Source organism: Toxorhynchites rutilus, chromosome 3 (assembly GCF_029784135.1).
Source record: "Toxorhynchites rutilus septentrionalis strain SRP chromosome 3, ASM2978413v1, whole genome shotgun sequence".
NCBI lineage: Eukaryota > Metazoa > Arthropoda > Insecta > Diptera > Culicidae > Toxorhynchites > Toxorhynchites rutilus.
Window position 1 is genome coordinate 60,911,662 of NC_073746.1, and position 20,492 is coordinate 60,932,153.

Here is a 20,492-nt window from a genome sequence, read left to right on the forward strand (position 1 = left end):
ATAAAACATTCGTTTGACATTCAACGCGACGGTGCTGATGGAAGCATTGACTGCATGTGTGAATTGGTGGAGACGTTGACGGAACGTAGACGTTCTTCTCCGTAACGTTCTATGTGAATCGCACATTAATCAGCAACGCCCCCCTAGTCTGTACCCCACATCTAGCGTGGTGCGTCTTTCTCGACTCGAGGAATCCAGGATAGAATGGTCACTAGCTGGCGCAATCATCAGCTCGTGTAGAGTTGTCATGAGCGGTACAACCTTTGGCTCTTGTTGAATGATCAGTGGACTGCACAACCTTTGGCCCGTGTATCTGTAAAGAGTGTGTGTATGTATTGGCGCGACTAAGTAAAAGTTTATCGTTTGGATAGGAGGGATATGCAACGGGGACACAACGAAGGAAACATAATTAAACGTTGACAAAAAGCTTTGTATATCTTTATAAATAAAAATGATTTGGTGTCCGTTCCTCACGATTTAACTCAAGAACGGAGCAACGGATTTGAACAGTCAGTATCAGAATTGCAGCGTCTCAGTCTGCGTCAGGTTTATATACAAAGAAAATTATCAAAACCACTCGAAAAATTGGAAAGTCATTTTCTGACAAGTTTTGTATATCTATATAAATAAAAATGATTTGGTGTCCGTTACTCACGATTTAACTCAAGAACGGAGCAACGGATTAGAGCAGTCAGTATAAGGATTGATCTGTCTCAGTCTGCGTCAGGTGTGTATGTCAAAAAAGAAATTATATACGTTTGCATTGTAGAATGAAAAAGACGATCTCGAACGGGTAGAACGGGTGGTGTATCGTTGGCGAGCTTTAGTCGATCTTTTTCGCGCCTTCTCCATTCTCTTTCGTTTGCCGAGAGATTCATCACTAGTAGTAACAAAGATGTTCTTGATGATAGTCCACTGTTCTTCAGCAGCATCTATTGACTGATAGCTTTGAAGCTCAGGGTGCATGTTGTTCGGCTTAGGCCTGAATTATCCTTGAAAGAATCAATCCTCTTGTGTCGATAGCCGCTCTACGTATCACACCATTGATCTGTGTTTACTTCTTGATTCTTCGTGGTGATATTAGCTCATCATGTCTTGGCTGTAGCTGGCGGGACATTAAGTTTAAAAGTAGAAACATTAAAACTTTCAAAAAGATTCTGTTAGTCATCAAAATGAATGTAGGTAGGTTGAGTTCTTAAGACATTGTTACCTTCATTACAGGTTTATTTCGAAGAGGAAAATGGAGTGGAATATGTGTATAAAGAACCGAAGGTAACCTCACTGAGTGAAATATCGGAACGTTTGCACAAGCAGTATCGGGAAAAATTCGGAAGCGATAATGTGAAGATGATCATGGACTCATGTCCGGTAAGAGCGCACAATACAGTTCTCGCCTCCAAACCGGATTAACTTGATTTCCTTTGAATCACAGGTTGACGCAGCTTCGTTGGATCCGAAACTGGCCTACATTCAGGTGACGCACGTGACACCATATTTCTGCAAGGACGAACTAGAGATCCGACAAACGGAATTTGAACAGAACCATGACGTTGATACCTTCATGTACGAGACTCCGTTTACACCTAATGGCGGAGCTCGTGGTTCGGTTGAGGACCAATGGAAGCGAAGAACTATCCTGACAAGTGCGTATTATTTTCAATGTTGTCTGACATGATGGATTGTTAATGTTATCTTTTTTTCGACAGCATCATACAGTTTTCCATACGTATTGAAGCGCATCCCTGTCAGGGATCGCCAGTCACTCGAGCTAAGTCCCATCGAGGTGGCAATCGACGAAATGCAGGCAAAAATTGCGGAGCTAGAAGAAGTAGTCCTTGGCCCGATCGATCTCAAAAAGCTTCAGCTTCGTCTTCAAGGAAGTGTTGCCGTTACGGTGAATGCCGGTCCTTTGGCATACGCTTCGGCATTCCTGGATCCCAAAAACGACATCAAGTATTCGATTGACAAAGTGGAAGAACTGAAGGATATTTTCGGGTAGCTACAATGTTGATGTTACCGCAAAGGGGACTGGAATAACTTTTGGACTTCTCTCTATTTGCAGCGACTTCATTCGCATCTGTTACACGGCGTTGCAAATCAACGCGAACGTCATTTCATCGGATCAACGCGAATACCACAATGCACTGAGGGAAAACTTCGACAATCTGTGTTCAGCTCTCAGCGATCTGCTGGGGGAATTCCTATACCCACTGGATGACAGTAATAACAACGCTCACCGCCATAGTCTTGCCTTGTTCAGTGCCATTAGCGGAGCACCTAACAATTCCAGCACGGCTTAGAAAGGGTATTAAGTGCACAATTTTTATCACATATTTCGTACGAAAGTAATCGGAAACAGTTACACACAAATCCAGAAACAACGCACAATAGTTGTTGCACGGACAAAATTTATATTCGAATAGTTAGAGGTTCATTCCACCTGCGGAAAGGTGCAATACCTTTCAATAAGTAAATATGATTGGTTCGAAAATTTAGACTAAAAAAAACCTGACAAAAGTGACTTTTAAAAAATCGTTGACATCTTCTCTTCGGATTTCGCTTTAAGCGTTTCACGACGGCGTCTAATCCCGATTTTTCGAAGTTGGATTGGCACAATAAGTTCCATTTGGTCTCGGAAATGATTTCCGCTTGAACCCGGACTGATGTTCCAAGCGCCCAATTTGTATTTATTGTACACAAAGTCTAACGTCACGCCAACTGTAATTGCTAGAGCAGGCAAAAGCCCACATTTTGGTGGGGGTGTTAAATTATGTAGGTACAAAAATAATAATTAATCGAGACACAAAAAAGAAAACCCCACACACGGAATTTTGGGTGATTTTGACGCGAATTACCGCGGTCAAAAACCACCAGGAAAATTTCAAATTGGAACTTACCTCGCATAACTTAGTTTCAGTTTTTCAGTCCTTTTCGAGCGAATAAAACTAGCATTGGACGAGAGTTTTCCGCTCAAAATAAAGGGTCTCTCTCTCTCTTGAAAACAAAACCCCTTTAAAAGTAGTAACTTGTGTTATTGTAATAAGTTTTAGTTGGCCTCACTGTCCCAATCTTTCTTTTTTATATGCAAACCTACGAAATAGCTTTCGTTGTCAACGATATTATAGACGGATTTCGCGCCAACTCGACCAGATGTTCGCATGACCCTCTTAAGATTGAATGAAACTTTCTGGGCGTGAAGACCTTACCTAATTAAGCATCTTGACAAACTTAGTTTTCCGAAAATTTATCTAGACTATATGGGAAGCGCTAAATATTTTTGACAATTTTTTTATAAAATTTTTTTACTCGAAAATGGTAAGTCCTACAAAAATGTGATCTATGGAAGAATTTTTGGAAAATAATTGAATTTTTAGAAAAAAATACTGAAAAAATATTTTCTGAAATCCTACATTGAAAAAAATCGATTTTAAAAACTAAAAGTCGATTTTCTCAAAATGGTCATCTCCGATTTTGATGAAATGGTAGATAAATATGTACCCTACAACCCTTCCTTACATCGCAACTTGTGCATATTTGGGGCAAAAAAGTTTTTCTAACAAAAACTTTTTCAATATTTTATTGAAATTAAGTTCATTTCTTTTTTCAGTACAGAAATCCCACCCAAAACAAAAAATAAATAAATAATAATAACGATAATGTTGAATAAATGCTCTAGAGGTCTTTATTTCGAATCAAATGTGATAAAACTTATGACATTTTTTGACATTAAATTCATTTTTATTCCTTTGATCTTATACTATGTACATGTTAACTTATATTCTAAGAGATCCAATCATCATATCTTTCCAATTTTTTCATTTGAAGATTTTAGGATCATCTACTGAATTTGAAAACCTTTCAGCTGCGATTTCATTTTCATCTACAGGAATAAAGCAATGAATTTTTTGTGTTCCCGATATTTTTTTCGCGTGATTGAATAGTTCCTCAAGCTCACTCGCCTTTTTTATTGTATGCTGTTCTTTAGATAAGTAACAGAAATTCAAGTTCGTGATACATTTGTCATTTTGTTTAACTGCCCAATCATAAACCTCTAGTGCTGTTTGGATTTTGTTCCCGAAATCTTGGGTAAGACATGCTCTCTTTGCTATTCGTTATAGAGTCACTCCTATTGCATCACAGAGCCGTTTCCCGTGGGAGATGGCAAGGAAATGCCATTCTGCTTTTAGTCCGTACACTTTTTTTAAATTACACAGACTGGCGAAATTCTTTTTGTTTTTGTAGTGTGCTGCTGCTTCATCAGACATGAAAGTTATTTTATTAAAATCATTATTTTTCTGACAAATTCTATCAATTTTTCTCTAAACAACTGCACTGCCACATTTTGAAGGCTTTACTAAAAATACGCGTTATACTTATTACAAAAGCACATATCTGAATAGCACGATCACTACTGAGCCGGCATCCGGTTTAGCTTCTGACGTCTATCTGGTGGCAGCATGTAGCTGTCACCGATGAGCCCAGCAAGAAAGTGATGGGGCTGCACGCAGTGCTCCCAGCACTTCTGTTTCATTGCCGCAACACTCTGAAAAATCACAAATTACTATTATTTCTCCTTGCGTCAAAGATTCTTTTTTATCTCGCAAAAAACAGATTGCTGTTTGTAAATAAAATCATACTCTATGAGTTTGTCTACTTTATCAACGAAATATGTCACAAATTCATTGATTGGTTTTAAAATCGTTTCCAAATTACAACAGTCTTTGGTCAGCTATTATTGAAAAACAAATTATTGATTTTTATTCTTTTCCCCTTTCCTCTAATAGAAGAGTTGTTTCTTCATGAACTGATGTTTTGGAAACACAATCCTTACAAGCACAAAGATGGCAATCTGTGGCGTTTTGGAACACTACATAGCATTTTCCCATGACTACTGTATGCGAAATGGTTATCAAATTGTTATCCATTAATTTTACATTTTCATGAATGGTACATTCACAAATATTGTGGGATCCTGTACTATCAAGTAATATACAGTGCATTGGTCTCAACTGGTCTAACTTACGGTTAAACTTGGGGTTGTTAATACCAGCACTGCATTTGTAATCCTTGCAAATCCTGGATTGTTAAATTCTGATGATTACGCAGAAACAAAATAATGCTATTTCTTTTCCGCCACTTTACATTCGCTGCCGGTCAACGACTGCAGAGCCATTTTATTCATCTTTTAGGTATCTATACAATCCATTTCTTATTATCATATCTACAGTGACTCTTAATAGATATCTAAATCTACAACAACTATTCGATACCGATCGATTGTAGGATTTACCATTTTCGAGTAGAAAAAAATATGAAAAAATGATTAATAATATTTGGTCCTTTCCATATGTTAGTCTAGATAAATTTTCGGAGAACTAAGTATGCCAAGTTGCCTAATTAGGTAAGGTCTTTACGCCCAGAAAGTTTCATTAGGTTCTGAGAGGGTCATGCCAATCCCATAGACGAGTTGGCGCGAAATCCGTCTATAGAAAAAAACTCTAATATAACATTAAATAAAATTAAAATACATCAAATCAAGACTGCAGAAGTAATGAAACAGAATCAAATTATCTTGAAACTACCAATTATACACACGTACAATGTTTCTTGATGTGCACCGTTCATCGAAGGTTTTACACAAGAAGAAATCTCGATATCCGCTAGTTGTTCAAATTAGTCTGTGGCACACAAAAGCTCATCTGCTATCGATGTAAGTTTACACTTTTACCTAGTCACTAAATTGGTTATTCGTCTTTCTCGAATATTATATAAATTTTACGTTCGCTTGCTAACGCTATGTGTAAATCTATGTGGTATGTTGTAAATATCTCCCGCTCGGTATTATTTAAGCAAAATTGATTAACTTATATCGTACGATTGTTGTTTTTTGCTCTAGTTACTTGACTCTCACTAACAGAGTCGCTCAGATGTAATATGTATTGTTATCACGTTAAGGTAAGTGTTTATTTTTGTTTTGCATCTCCTGAAAAACTTCCACTCCCAAGCTATGCACGAGCTTTACAGTGACTCGTGTTCAAATCCCTTCCGATTTCCCCCTTTTTACTAACCACATTTCTGTGAAAATGTGTGTGGAATAAGCATATTCGAAACATATATAATTAAGTGTTGATAGCCGCAGAGAGCGGTTTTATATTTAGTCAAATGGCATCTGAAAAATGAACAAATCATTACTAAGTATATCGTGGTTAGGGATAAGTAGGATTTTATTGTCTACAGCAAGTAAATATACACTCAAATATTAAAACGTATAGCGTAACGTTGGATTGATCAAATCTAGCGATACGATTTCGACGGACGCGAGTAGTCACATTGAAGGGGAAACTTATTGACGAAAAGGGAGAAAAGACACATAAAACCCTTATCAAGCGCAACACTATTATCCAAACTGTGTTATTCGAATGTTGTATTCATAAGTAATGGAAACTAAGTAAATAGCCTAATAAATAAGGTCAAACAAGTTTTATTTGTTGATGACATTCATTGTTCTGTTCTGCAAAACCGTCTATCCTATTATTCTTAATGCGATGTTCGGAACAGGCGAAATGGTCTTATTTTGAGAACATTGCTGAAAGTCGAGAATTCACAATTATAAAACGCCACAAAATACTTTTGAAGGAGAACGGTCGCCAAACCAGTCGTGAATTGACGGAAAAAATGAACTGCGATCATAAAACGACTCTCAATCACCTTTATTCAATGGGATTCACCGGAAAATTGAGAGCCTGGGTGTTTCAAGGAGTTCTATATTACCCAGCTACACCGCGTGAATCAGGCTATTCGACTGAAAAGACCTGATCGACATGGTCAAATCATACTTCTTCACGACAATGCCAGGCCCCATGTTGCACCATGTTGCCGCATTCCAAGAGCTCGCCGTATTCTCCGGACCATACACCGACCGGTTACCATCTTTTCCGCTCCCTGTCAAACTATATGGACGGCGTTGTCTTTGATAACAAAGAGGTCCCTATAAACTGACTCAACAACTTCTTTGACACCAGACCAGACGATTTTTGGCTGAATGGCATCAACAAATTGGTCGAGAGGTGGGAAGGGGTCGTAAACAGCAACGGCGAATATATAATTGTCTTCGGTAAAAACGCTACGAACTTATTCCCCAACCCAATATAAGCGAGGAAAATCAGCCATTCTATGTGAAACCGATATTGTGGTTCTCAGATTTTCGTGAAAAGTGGTAATTTTATCGCAAAACATTAGACCCGTATTATTTATTTTTTCATTAGGGTGCTCATTTTTGCCATTTTAAGGTGGTCTGAAAAATCATTTTTTCCCACTTTTTCCCAAAAATGACAAATGAAAATTAATAACTTTTAAATCACTGAACCGATTTAGATGATCGACATATAAAATTGAAACTAATGACCTAGCCTTTTATTAAAAAATATTTAACTTGCGAAAAAATAATTATATTTTAGTAATTATTGATTGTAGTCGTTTTTTATTTTTTTATTACTTTGGACTAGAAGGCGCCATGTTTTTTTTATTTTTTCTTGAAAGCTGAGGATTTTTTACATAACATATCTCGATGTCAGAAATGCAATTTTTTCGTTTTTTAGATATGATTTTTCAACAAACAAAACAAAAATTCAATTCTTTTTCACAAAAGTAATATTTTTTCAAAGAAAAATAATTCGTAAGCTTCAATTTGATATGTCGATGATATGAATTGATCCAATAGTTCAATAGTTATGACTTTTTGTAGTGGGAAAAATGGGGAAAATTTGTTTTTCGAACCATCGATTAGTTTTGAAAAATCATATTACAAAAACGAAAAAAATAGCATCTCTGATATCGAGATATTTTATGTAAAAGTTCTCAGCTTTCAAGAAAAAATATAAAAATATATGGCGCCTCCTAGTCCAAAGTCATAAAAAAATAAAAAACGACTACAATCAATAATTACGAAAATAGGTTCTATATTATCTGCAAGTTCAATATTTCTCAATTAAAGCTTATTGGCTTCAATTTGATATGTCGATCATCTAAATCGGTTAATTGGTTCGAAAGTTATAAATTGTTCAAAAAAGTCATTTTGGGAAAAAGTGGAAAAAATGATTTTTTGGATCACCCTTAAATGGAAATGGGCACCCTAATGAAGACATAAAAAATACAAGTCTAATGTTTTGCGATAAAGAACAAAATTACCACTTTTGACGAAAATATGAGAACCACTATATTAGTTTGGCATGGAATGGCTGTATATATATACACAATACAATCTTACGTGCATCGCGATGTACAAAGTATTAATGAATATGTGAAAATTAACGTCAAAAGACATTTCTATAGATCCGCACACTTTTAGAGACTTTTCCACATTTTTAACAGACATTCACATGTTTTTACAGACTTTTTTTTTTAATCATCTGGCATCTCTTCCTTCCACTTTTTATCGAATACTTTCAAAACGCAGGAGTAAACATTTACGTGACTCTGACCTCGTTTGTTGACGTAGAACTACGTCTTTCATTAAGGGTGCCAAATCAGAAAACAAGTCACGTTTTTATGAAATAAAGTTGACGTTAGTAACTATTTTTGCCGCGAAAGGATTTTGGCGATTTACATACCAAACGAATCGGAAATTCCGTAAGATTTGCTTAATATGCTATACATTAGACTCCCCTGGTTTGTAAATGGTTAAAATTCATGAAAACTTCAAGCGTTTCCATTTTACCATACATTTGTTCTGTCCATTTGTGTGCTTTCCCGAACAGAGCTGTCAATAACGAGCAACTTATCGACGACCAACGGAGGGTAAATCGTAGGATTCAAAGTCTCCGTGAACAAAGAAAAAGTAGAAGAATGAAGGGGAATACTTGCCTAGAGTATAAACAGTGGATCTCGCCGAGGCAAACTTTCATTCGGCATCGGACTGTTGAGCAATCCAGTTCACTTTGCTTTCGCTGCGCTTCGATCTAAGATTGGACCCCACCAGTAACTAACTTGGATATCGTCGTTGGGTTTTTCTGTTCGTTTTTCGCGTTTTTCGTATCGTGTGTTTTTATTCCGCGTCATAAGTTGGACGTTTCGCGTAATGTGTGATGAGCAAGAAGAAGAGGAAGGCAGGTTCGAGCCCTGTAAAAAACGAACGCATTGCCAGGGGCAATAAAATTTCGAGGCAAGCGTCATCTAATGATGCACACGATGTTGGTGCAGTGAAAAGCGCTCGCACTGAACCGAGCCTTCGTAAGTGTGGCATCGCATCGAACAACAGCGAAGTAGGCGATTTCGGCACGTCGGTCGAAAATGTAAACGCCGTTACCCAGACAGCAACCAAAATCAAGCTCCCCCCGCTGGTAGTTAAGGCGGTCGCTCTTGACAAACTCATCAGCGAATTCGTATCGATGGGTGTTACAGCAGAGTACAAGCTGTGTGGCATAATTCAGCCTTTTTCCAAACAGTTAACATTGTTTGTTTTCCGTCATTATAAGGGCTTCGTTGATGCCTTTGAGAATGCATCAATGCATTGAATTGACGTTATGGCGAAGCATGCGTTAAGCTTGTGCACCAAACAATTATTTGGGGTATACCAAGCATCTTGAATGTCTTACTGAAATGTTATAAGTTGTTTGGGTTCGCGTGCCAGTCCCAAAACTGCCTTCAACTAGGATTGCATTTGCACTAATATTGATCATAATGAAGCATTGCTACTGTTTTCGATGTTGTTGATATTAACAAAAAGAATTTATTTCGCTTGTTTAGTCATCAAGAAAGTAAATAACTTTCTGGAATTTTGTATGTAATTAGGTTTCGTTTGCCAGTAGCAAAACTTTCTCCACTAAGGGTGACAGCTGCGCTTCTCTCGAGCATGAGAAAGTAATGCAACTTTTTTCGAGGCCACTAATATTAACAGAAGCGTTTCTTTTGAGAATAGCGCAAAATAATGATTGTTGTTGTTTCCATGCGGTGCCAAAGATATATTGATGTAGTTATGAGATGTGGAATAATGGTGCTGGTGCAACATGTATATAATCGACTGTCTATGTCAATTACGAAAAAGGCCACTGGAATACCGTTCGAGGTAAATTTTCAATGCATTGACATGAAATAAATTGCGACATACGATCAGCTAGTGTATTCAATCAATTATCGTCAATCCTCAGAGATTATTCTACTAAGCAGTTGTTTCTGAAATTTCACAGCATTATAGAATAATATCCGAAAGTATAAATAAGCGACTTATATAAAATAACAGCGTAGTTCTACGTCAACAATGCGGTCGTATCTTGGACACAACCTCCTATAATTTTATTATTTCGTTCGGAAAAACGTTATGTCAAAGAAAGGAGACATTAAAAATGCGTTGCTCAGTGAAAGGCTGAGATGCTCTTTCAGAGATGCAATGGTTAATTAAACAATTGACGGAGAAATGTAGTTCGTTCATTTTATAATTTTAATTATTTTTGCCCTTGACAACAATACCTCTTTTATAGTGTTGATATCATAAGAAAAATCGTTGGATCTCTTTTGACATTTCTATTGGATCTTTTTTGACAGCCGTTTTGATTCAGTCCGCACTACCTAGGTTATAATTCTATGTGTCGATAATCTGTATCGGTCCAGCAGAACCGATTTTTCGAACCATCGGTTAACTCAAAACATCGGTTAACTCAAAAATGAAAAAAACGCCTCTCTGGTTTCGACATATGTTATGTGAAAAATCCTCAGCTTTCCAGAAAAAAATATTAAAAATATAGCGCTTCTGGTCCCGAGACTATGAAAACAATAAAAAACGAATAAAATAAATAATAACGAGAGCAGAATTCGAATTTTCTGCAGGTATAGTATTTTTCAGATGATTGGCTTTAATTTGATATGTCGATCATTGAATCGGGTTGGTAGTTCAAAAGTTATGAATTTTTGGAAAAAGTCATTTTTGGGAAAAAAAAGAGGAAAAAGTTGATTTTTCGGACAACACTTAAATGGAAATGGTCACCCTAATGAAAAAATAAAAATATACGGGTCAAATGTTTTGCGATAAAGAACAAAACTACAAATTTTCACGAAAATCTGAGAACCAATATATCGGTTTGGCATGGAATGGCTTTATACGAGGGTCACTATTTATATTTCGGAAATAGAAACAAAAACAAATAGTTAAGCTGCGAATATATTTTTATTGTTTTTCAAAGTACTCGCCACGATGATCGATACACTTGCGATACACGATATGCATGCGCTTAAACCAATTTTCAAAGCATTAAATCCAATCGACACGAGCCTTTTTTTTAGCGATTGTCAAATTATGTGGGATCCAACGTGAACATAATTTTCGCACAACTAAGTGTTCATGTAAAATCGCATATATGCTGGTGGAACTAATGCTTAGGGATGCCTCAATCTCACAATAGGTTACATGACGATCTTGCTTAATCATTTCGTGCACAGCATCGATGTTTTCTGGCACTACAGTCGATTTTGGACGACCTTCACGAAACTCGTCGGACAGCGAACTACGACCACGATTGAATTCACTATACCAGCGATACATAGTGGTTTTTGATGGAGCTTCATCGCCAAAAGTCAAATTAAGTTGATTGACGCACTCTTGTTGTGATAATCCACGTCGAAAGTCGTAAAAAATCACGAAAATGCACGAAAATGTTCACGAATCAGTTCAATTTTTTTGCCGAGACCAAACTTTCAACTAAATATAAAATAAACAAATAGCGTCCGTATGACAAAATGTTCTGAGTACATATATCGTCAAAAATGTCAAACTTTACGATGGAACCGTCAGATGGACTCACATGACATCAGTGTTGCCAATTCCCGAAATATAAATAGTGACCCTTGTATATACACAGTGCATTCAAAAAGTTCCGGGACTATTTTTTAAAACAAAGAAAAAACGAGATACTTAAAAGATGAGATATCAGTTTTCTACATATAGGCCTTTCTTTCCACACAAATTACGTTCGTAGGGGTGTCGGGAGGCGCGTTTGAACTGCTCAGCCGGTATGGAGTAATAATACGAGGTCCGGAGAATAGACGGGCGGATGATGACAGTCACCTTTCGTTTGGCTAGAAACTGCGCTGACAAAATCGTGCTGTGCGCGGGTGCAATAATCGTTCCAGAACACTTATGTAGAAGACCGCATTCACTGTTTGCCCTGGAGGCACAAAATTTGATGGCGGCTCTCTGCTCCATTATTAAATTTGTGACGCGACAAAAAATCACTGTGTTCCTCTTATCAGCCAAAACTAGCTACTGAATCGAGATAGCGGTTCACGGTAGAAACGGTAGCTGGCCAGAAGATGGCGGAAAGTAGTTCGCGCGTTGGAGCAGAGATAGCGCACTTCCCGATTTTAGCGCGCGGTAGTCCCAGAACTTTTTGAATGAACTCTGTAGTAAAAAATGACATACGTCCCCTTCGTACCAAAACTTCCCATACGCTATACAATAACGAACGACGAATGAGGAAGCTACTGCAAAGTGAAGGTGTTGGAGTTTTCTGAACAATCAACGAATTATTGATTTCTCGGTCTGTGAGAGTGCCAGTGCGCGAGTATAGGAGGGTTAAGAAACGGGGAGTACTGTGAGGTTTAAAATGCGATTCGCATACAACATCCACGTCACGTTTATGTCACGTCACGTCACGTAACGTCAATTGTTCTTCTTAGTAATGCTTATGGAAACATTCACATACACCAGCAACGGCAAGTTAGCCGTCGGAAAATAATTCCAACAGAATAGTTGACGGAACGGTGACGGGACGTTGTATGTGTTGCGCACCTAATTCAAACCATCGTTAAATTTCACTTTGAAATATTTCGCGATCGCACGTATTGTGGTTGCTACCAAGACGCTTGTATAAATGTATGACAGGTGAAGCAACATCATCACTTCAAAAAGAAGGGGATTACGGTTTGTGGAGCGGAGGTTGTTTGTTTTGTTATTGCTAGGATACGCCATTTTTGAATTTTCACATGCGAGAGTAGTGGATGAACTGGATGAAAATGAAATTCTACAAAATCATCCCTTTTTTTTCATATGATTGTTTCACCTGGTATACGTAGAGGCGCCTTGGTTGCTACTGCGCTGAAACCACTGGGCTATTTTCGTGGTGAATAAATGTTACGTTCCATCTGATGGTGGTGAGTTGGTATCAATCAAAACAAAAATACACATCTGTTCATTCCATTGCCAAAGTGTACTGTTATCGTATCACGTACAGTAATTATTTCACCTTTATGCTCCCGATAAAATCTATTTGTCATGTCACGATTTAGTGGTGCGCTCCAACTCACAGATTTGGATGATTTCATCACACCATCTCAGGTATATATTACTGGTAATTTGAAATAACAGAATGTTACTTTGAAACTCCAACATAGGAATGTATCAAACCAGTGAAGATAGAAACCAACAAATCGAAGACTGGATCGAAAATCACAATTCAAGAAGATGGAACGTACATGCAAAGCACATCCGTAAGTTGCGACCAGATGTCGATTTTATTTTCTCTAATCGATGCACTGTTTCAGAGCGGCCTTCAAAAGCTGGAGAAAGTTGAAATTACCCTGGCGGATTGTCTCGCCTGTTCCGGGTGCATTACCTCGGCGGAAGGTGTTCTAATCTCACAGCAAAGTCACGAGGAACTGCTTAGAGTGATGAACGCGAATAATCTGGCCAAGCTCAACAACCAATTGGATGCGGTTCAATACATCGTGTTTACTGTCGCCCAGCAGCCGATCCTATCGCTTGCGAAGAGATATAATTTTGAACCAGAGGAAACCTTCGAACGTGTGGCAGGTAAGCTAGCGATTGTGATTTCTTCGCCGTCATATATTCAAATAATAATGTTACTTGAAGGGTATTTTAAAAAGCTTGGTGCTGATATGGTTGTCGACACCAAAATTGCTGATGATCTCGCGCTGATTGAAAGTCGAAATGAGTTTGTTGAACGATTTAATACCAACCGACAAACTTTACCAATGCTTGCATCGTCTTGTCCCGGATGGGTTTGTTATGCAGAGAAAACCCACGGGAACTTCATATTGCCGTACATTGCAACAACGAGGTATGTTTTGAAATATTCTATTGTTGATTACTTTCAATGTTAACAACGGATTGTATTCGACCAGATCACCACAACAAATTATGGGTGTTCTCGTTAAGAAATATCTTTCTAAGATATTGGGCATCAGAAGTGATCGAATTTACCACGTAACAGTGATGCCTTGCTACGATAAGAAATTGGAAGCATCTCGCGAGGATTTCTTTTCCGAAGTGGAAAACTGTCGTGATGTCGATTGTGTTATTACGTCAAGTATGAAATTAATAATGTTTTGAATAATGTATGGAATGTTACCCAAATTAATGTTTTCAGTTGAAATCGAACAAATGCTGGACAGCACAGGACCTCAAACACTGCAAATGTTCGAACCAATTCCCATCGATTGGCCTTGGCCTACGTGTCGCCCACCCGCATTTGTTTGGTCACACGAAAGTTCGGGGTCCGGTGGATTCAGCGAGTACATATTCAAATATGCAGCCCACAAACTGTTCAATATCACCGTTGACAGTGTTGAGTTCAAAACTCTTCGCAACAACGACCTGCGGGAGGTCATCCTGGAGCAGAACGGAGAGGTAGTGCTGCGGTTTGCTATTGCAAATGGGTTCAGGAATATTCAAAACATGGTGCAGAAACTAAAGCGGGGCAAATGCAATTATCACTATATCGAAATAATGGCTTGTCCATCTGGGTGCTTGAATGGTGGGGCACAAATTCGTCCCATCAATGGACAAAGTCAACGTGAACTGACTACAGAGTTGGAAGCGATGTATAAAACGTTACCACAGTCGAATCCTGAGAATGAGGCAGTTGAGACGGTGTACACAACGTTCCTGGACAATTCCGGCGACAATAATAAACGTCAGGAATTCTTACATACGAGTTATCATTTAATTGAAAAAATGAACACTGCGTTGAATATAAAATGGTGATTCGCTTGGAGAATTGTATAAAAATAACCAAATTTAATCAAAAATATAAAGTATATTTAATTAAGTATTTTTCTTATATGTATAAGTATTTTATATAAGTATTTTTCTGATGGAAGACAATTAGATTGCATCCTCCGATGTTTCGGGTCGATTTAACCTGGGTATCAAGATGTCGAGATTCTGGCAGAACATGAGAAATGCGAAATCTTTCCCTCATGAGCAGATTAAATTACTCCTTTATTCCCGAAGCTTAACACATTGCGTTTCCAATTGGTAGGATGGGGTCCCGATTTGGGTTCGAAATTTTGGAGTTGCCTTTGTTCTTTCTCCTGATGGCAATTTATGCATTTTTTGATGTAGGACTACGTCTTTCGTTTCTATACTGGGATGTAAGTTCAAAGTTTCGAAAACGAAAGCGTTACGTTACGATTTTGAGCGTTAATAGATCCTAAACAACTGAACGAAACACTTCATTCGAAAGATAAAATTCTACGCGTTATATGCTTGATACTTTTTGATCCAAACACTTGTCTCAATACCCGTAAAATTGCTTTCAAAACAGGCTTTTGAAATCACACCAATCGGTATATAAGCGAGTGCCACTCGGGAATCCACTCAGTTAGTGATCCCCGATTTTTGAAATTAATCGTTCATCAGCTAATCGAATAGTTTTCAGCAGTTTGTTATTTGATACCCCACAATCCAATCGACGAAAAAAACATCGACCTAACAACGACCGTAACGCTGTTACCTATTCACGATTACGACGATGAGGTATCGACATCTGGATACGGCATTAGTTTGTATGAGGCAAACTATTCTCTATCATATTAGTCGGCCCGAATCAGTTTATAATTGCCAAAATTTGTATGAAATTTTTTTCTTGGCATAATTTTTCCTACTTAAAGTACGTTGTCATGACCCTAATTTGAATTATTTTCTATAGACGTTCAGCTATTTTCAAAAAAACTTGTCATTATAATATAAAATTATCTCAAAACATATTTTTTATGACGTTTTTTCACCACTTGCAGGCAATGGTGATTTTCACTTACATAGAGTACTAATTTGATTAAGCAAAAATCATGTTCATTCATAATTTTCATTTTAAAAGTGTATTCATTCGTTCTGCAAATCCATACTGTCATGCCTATTCCCCAATATCGTCAACGCGGATAGTTCGTTAGTCGAAAATACTGAATAATTAAACAAACCAAATGGCATCACTGGTGGTTCTTTTTTCCACTCCGCTAAACTGTCATCTCAAACAAAAACAAATGGATCATACAACTGGTGAGTATGAAATATATTTCGGCTTTTTATTTATTAATTATTTTATCTTGTCTTATCAGCTATGAATACATTCGACTCGTTTGCTTCCATCAATCGGTAAGTGAGAAAGATGATTTCTCCCATCACCACAGTGCGGATTTCCACTTCTATCACAGCAGCCAACAACATCCGTTTTCCTGCAGCAGTAACCTCCAACCCCTGTTGGCAATGCCGGGGGACAGCATCAACAGCAGCAGCAGCAGAATTTGACCATGGTATGGTTTGCGAAGAACTTTCCCCATTAGAGGTTTCGTGCTTCGCGCACATTCAAAAATCCTCTTCAGACACGAAAACTCAACGACAAGGAGGTATTTATCAACTTGCTCAGCTGAATTACCACCCCGGAGGAACCCGAATGCACTGATTCCGTAGTATAGTAGAATGAAAATAGGCGAGGTTAGCGAACGTAATCGCATGATATTTTAATGTTCGCATTTTTATCCGGATCATACAACTGGTGAGTAGGGATTTCATTTCTGCTTTTCACTTACTAATCATTTTATTTTGTTTCAGCTATGAATACATCCGACTCAATCAATCGGCGAGTGAGAAAGATGATTTCCCTCATCACCACATTGCTTATTTCCACTTCTGTCACACCAGCCAACAGCATCAGCTTTCCCGCAGCAGTATCCTTTAAGTCCAGGGTGCTATTCCGGGGAACAGCATCAACAGCAACAGCAGCAGGACCTGGCCATCGATAGTATTTCGAGCAATTTTCCCCATCGGAGATCCCGTGCTTCACGCACATTGAAGAATCCTCCTCAGCCACATATCTGTGTCATCAAGGGCAAGGAGGTATTCATCAATGTACTCAGTCGGATTTGAATCGTCAATCCAGACAACCCGGATGCACCGATTCCATTATATACCTTATGTTTATTATACATGGTTTTTTATTATTATTTTTTCAATAAAATGATTAAAATCGATCAATGTATTTCCTTTTCATTTTCAATAACAAACCAATACAAACAAGCAGCAAGCAGTGCTGGAAGCAGCGCTCGAGCAGGTCGACGCCTTGCACATGTTGGCGAAAAAGTGGCGTCAAGTTGTTCGATGAATGCATATGAAAGGTCGATAACTCGATTGCAAGGTGGCAGCATTTGAGGTCGATTGTTGACATTTCATCGACCCGATCTTGGCAGGCAGAACGGAATGTGGGACGATTAATCGCCCCAAATAATCGATTAATCGATTAATCGTCACACTGAGAGAAATAATTTGTTAGACTAATATTTCTCATTCGCTAGAAAGCCATATGGAATCAAAAAAGTGTTCGTTCCGCCTGAAAATCAATCATTATCATTTACGCTTCCCTAAAGTCGTAAACGAAGCTTAATTCGCGTTAACGCCATTGAGCATCGTTATGAACTTAGGGGAGCATCAAAGATAATGATTGATTTTCAGGATAAAACTGCAACGGCCGTACTTTTTTTTTCTCTGGGTTTGGATCGATTAATCGACCTAAATTATTCGTTCGCTTCGATTATTGGTTGTGCAGTATTCGTTCGATTAATAATCGATTTCTGTAGGAAGTATTCGATTAATCGATTAATCGAACGATTATCGGGGATCACTACACTCAGTTATGATTGCGCAACGATTGAGGTACGATTGCTGAAATGGATGGATATAGATTGGATATTACGTTTCTGCAAATTGGAATGCTTCCCTAACATAGACTTCAGAACCATGAAGCCTGGGGAAATCGACAGTGCAAAATAGATGCAAGCTGCGAGTATTTTTGTTCTCGCTTGCGTTTCTGGAAATCGGAATGTTGCAGATTTCAAAACCATGGAGCCAGGGGAAATTGGCATAGCAAACTAAGTGCAAGTAGCGGTTACTTTTGTACTCGTTTGTGTTTTTGCAAATTGAAATGTTTTCCTAACACAGATTTCAAAAACATGTAGCCTGGATACATTTGCATTGCAATATATATGCAAATTACGGGTACTTTTGTACTCGCTTGCATTTCTGCAAACCGGAATGTGTTTTCCCAATACAGATTCCGAAACTAGGAAGTTGGGAAAATCGGCATTGCGGATACATTCAAGTCGGCAATACTTTTAAACCCCCATACATTTTTACAATCCGGAATTCGTTTTGCTACCACGGTCTACAAAAGCGGGTACAAATGCAACGCATTGGCTCGATTATGCAAGACTGCATTGGAAGATATCTCTTCATGTCGTCAGCTCACGCATACCGTTAGGCAAAATGTTGATAACTATTTGCTGCGATAACTACTACCATATTGCATGCATTGACTTAAATTGGGATTTGTTTGCAATTGAATTGGTAAATAGTTTCATTCATTAACTAGTGTAATAAATAATTTAATCAATACACACAAAAGACAGCTCTGCGCAGCGGCGATATCGTACCCAATGAGGACCATCCGAGGTGGGAATGTTGCTAATTGAAGAAATACAATTGATTACTAAGCCAACGGCAGTCCTACGTGAACCTTGCGGTTATATCGTAGGTGTAACCCAACCATAGTTTTTTAGGAAATTTTTTACCACTGTTCCTGTATTGATGATCTTGGGGTGATTTGTTATTATAATGGATCTCGCACCAAAAAGTTAGAAACTTCGTTCCATTTATTTCTTTATTTTATTATTTTATTTTATTTAACAAATTTGTGTACCGGAATTGTCCACGTTGCAGCTTTGATACTCGATTGACTGGTGCAACCTTCAGTACGGATGTACCATGGCATAATCTTCAGTACATTACTGTTTTCTTTTCCACTGGCACAAACTTCAGCCCGTCGAGTAGTTTTCCTGGCACAATCTTCAGATGTGATCAAAGTGGCGAACTTCTGGAGAAAAAAGTTCTAATGACTGGGATTCTCGTTGCTGATTAACCCCAGTTCGGTCAGAGTCATTTTATGCATGACGGCCTCCGGAAATACTAGCTGACCCGGCAAACGTTGTGCTGCCAAATAAATTATTTCTAGTGAATATTTTGGTGATTGAATAAACAATAACTAATATATTGTAAGTATGTTTAAATGGTTTTACGTTTTTGATCCACTCTTTGATGGAGATCAAACGAATATGTGGCGATAAGAGCGATGTTTTGCATTTTGAAATCTGTTCGACTCAAATTTAATCGATCTATGGAAATATGGAAACCTTACCTTGATGAAAAATAGAAGTTTTGGAGCAATTCATTCTCTATCAGATTACCAGACCGAAAGCAATTTCACATTGTAAACATTTGGATGATTATTTCTTCAATGTACAATGTTCGTACACGATTTTTACCTAGAAAATCTGTTACTGTGTTACATACAAAACATATTTGAAGGGCATAGCTAATTTCCATCAATATTTTTCGTTTTAAAAGCGTGTTTATTTCAACCGAAAATCCGTTTCTATTTTTACAGAAATAGAACACGAAACTCAATGTTATCTATTTCAAATTGCTATGCATTATCATATTATCACAACTTGATCGGACTTTGAGTCGAACGGATTACAGAATGAAAATACGATCCGTTCGAGTTATTCTGACTCGATCGTATTTCGGAATACGGGTGAGCAGTTGATCGTTAGACGAATCTGGAGTTTCCGAGATTTCCATAACAATGCATTGCGTTTTAGCCTGGCAATAGCAAAGACTGTATCGGTATTGCTTTCGATAGCTTCTCGCAGGTGAATTTATTTGTCCTTATACTGCTTCTGTTGTTTGTATTGTAGGAATCGCAGTCGTTCGCCCCTACCTTCGCGTACATGCCGACCATGAATTGTTGGCACAGCTCAAGACATCGAAGAATTACATTGCCTTAGCTGCGTTGAATCATCGTTCGATGAAAAAAATCCATCGAGCTCTCTTGTTGGTTTCGTCTCTGGTAACTACATATTCATGAATATAATTCGAATCATTGAATCAATACACATGTTCTCCAGCTGATAATTTATCTGGATTGATGACAGTAGCGTGATTAACAGTTTACTATCCGAGCATGTGTGATCTGAAAGATTTCATTAATTCATTGTGCTTATTCGATAAGGTTTCCAGTACCTCGTCGATGCACTTAGCTTCAGCCGGATTGAGATCACTTTCGCATGTGTGAGTGAAAGTTCGATGAATTATACGTAATGCCATTTGTCGTTCAACAACGTAAATAAATTCGTCATGTTGGAAAATTGAGCGA

General features: G+C 38.0%; 2 protein-coding genes and 1 long non-coding RNA gene across 6 annotated transcripts in view; all 3 read left to right on the plus strand.

Annotated features, from left to right (window-relative positions):
* Nucleotides 1-6,468, plus strand: part of LOC129779214 (dedicator of cytokinesis protein 9) — a 240,711-nt gene extending 234,243 nt beyond the window's left edge. For all 4 annotated transcript variants that reach the window (XM_055786560.1, XM_055786561.1, XM_055786562.1 and 1 more), the window contains exons 9-12: nucleotides 1,222-1,368; nucleotides 1,433-1,643; nucleotides 1,707-1,995; nucleotides 2,063-6,468. In XM_055786560.1, coding sequence (XP_055642535.1) covers nucleotides 1,222-1,368; nucleotides 1,433-1,643; nucleotides 1,707-1,995; nucleotides 2,063-2,300 — 885 coding nt within the window. In that variant the 3' untranslated portion in view covers nucleotides 2,301-6,468. The remainder of the gene's footprint in view (nucleotides 1-1,221; nucleotides 1,369-1,432; nucleotides 1,644-1,706; nucleotides 1,996-2,062) is intronic.
* A 6,671-nt stretch (nucleotides 6,469-13,139) lies between these two features.
* LOC129777155 (probable cytosolic Fe-S cluster assembly factor AAEL012261) lies at nucleotides 13,140-15,061 on the plus strand. Its single transcript, XM_055783243.1, has 6 exons — nucleotides 13,140-13,324; nucleotides 13,381-13,476; nucleotides 13,531-13,798; nucleotides 13,859-14,066; nucleotides 14,131-14,315; nucleotides 14,376-15,061. The coding sequence occupies exons 1-6, from the start codon at nucleotides 13,262-13,264 to the stop codon at nucleotides 14,990-14,992; spliced, it is 1,437 nt and encodes a 478-aa protein (XP_055639218.1). The 5' UTR covers nucleotides 13,140-13,261; the 3' UTR covers nucleotides 14,993-15,061.
* A 1,079-nt stretch (nucleotides 15,062-16,140) lies between these two features.
* On the plus strand, nucleotides 16,141-17,256 carry LOC129778426 (uncharacterized). The gene is made up of 3 exons (XR_008743436.1): nucleotides 16,141-16,285; nucleotides 16,345-16,781; nucleotides 16,838-17,256. It is a non-coding gene; the product is annotated as an uncharacterized LOC129778426 (long non-coding RNA).
* The last annotated feature ends 3,236 nt before the right edge of the window (nucleotides 17,257-20,492 follow it).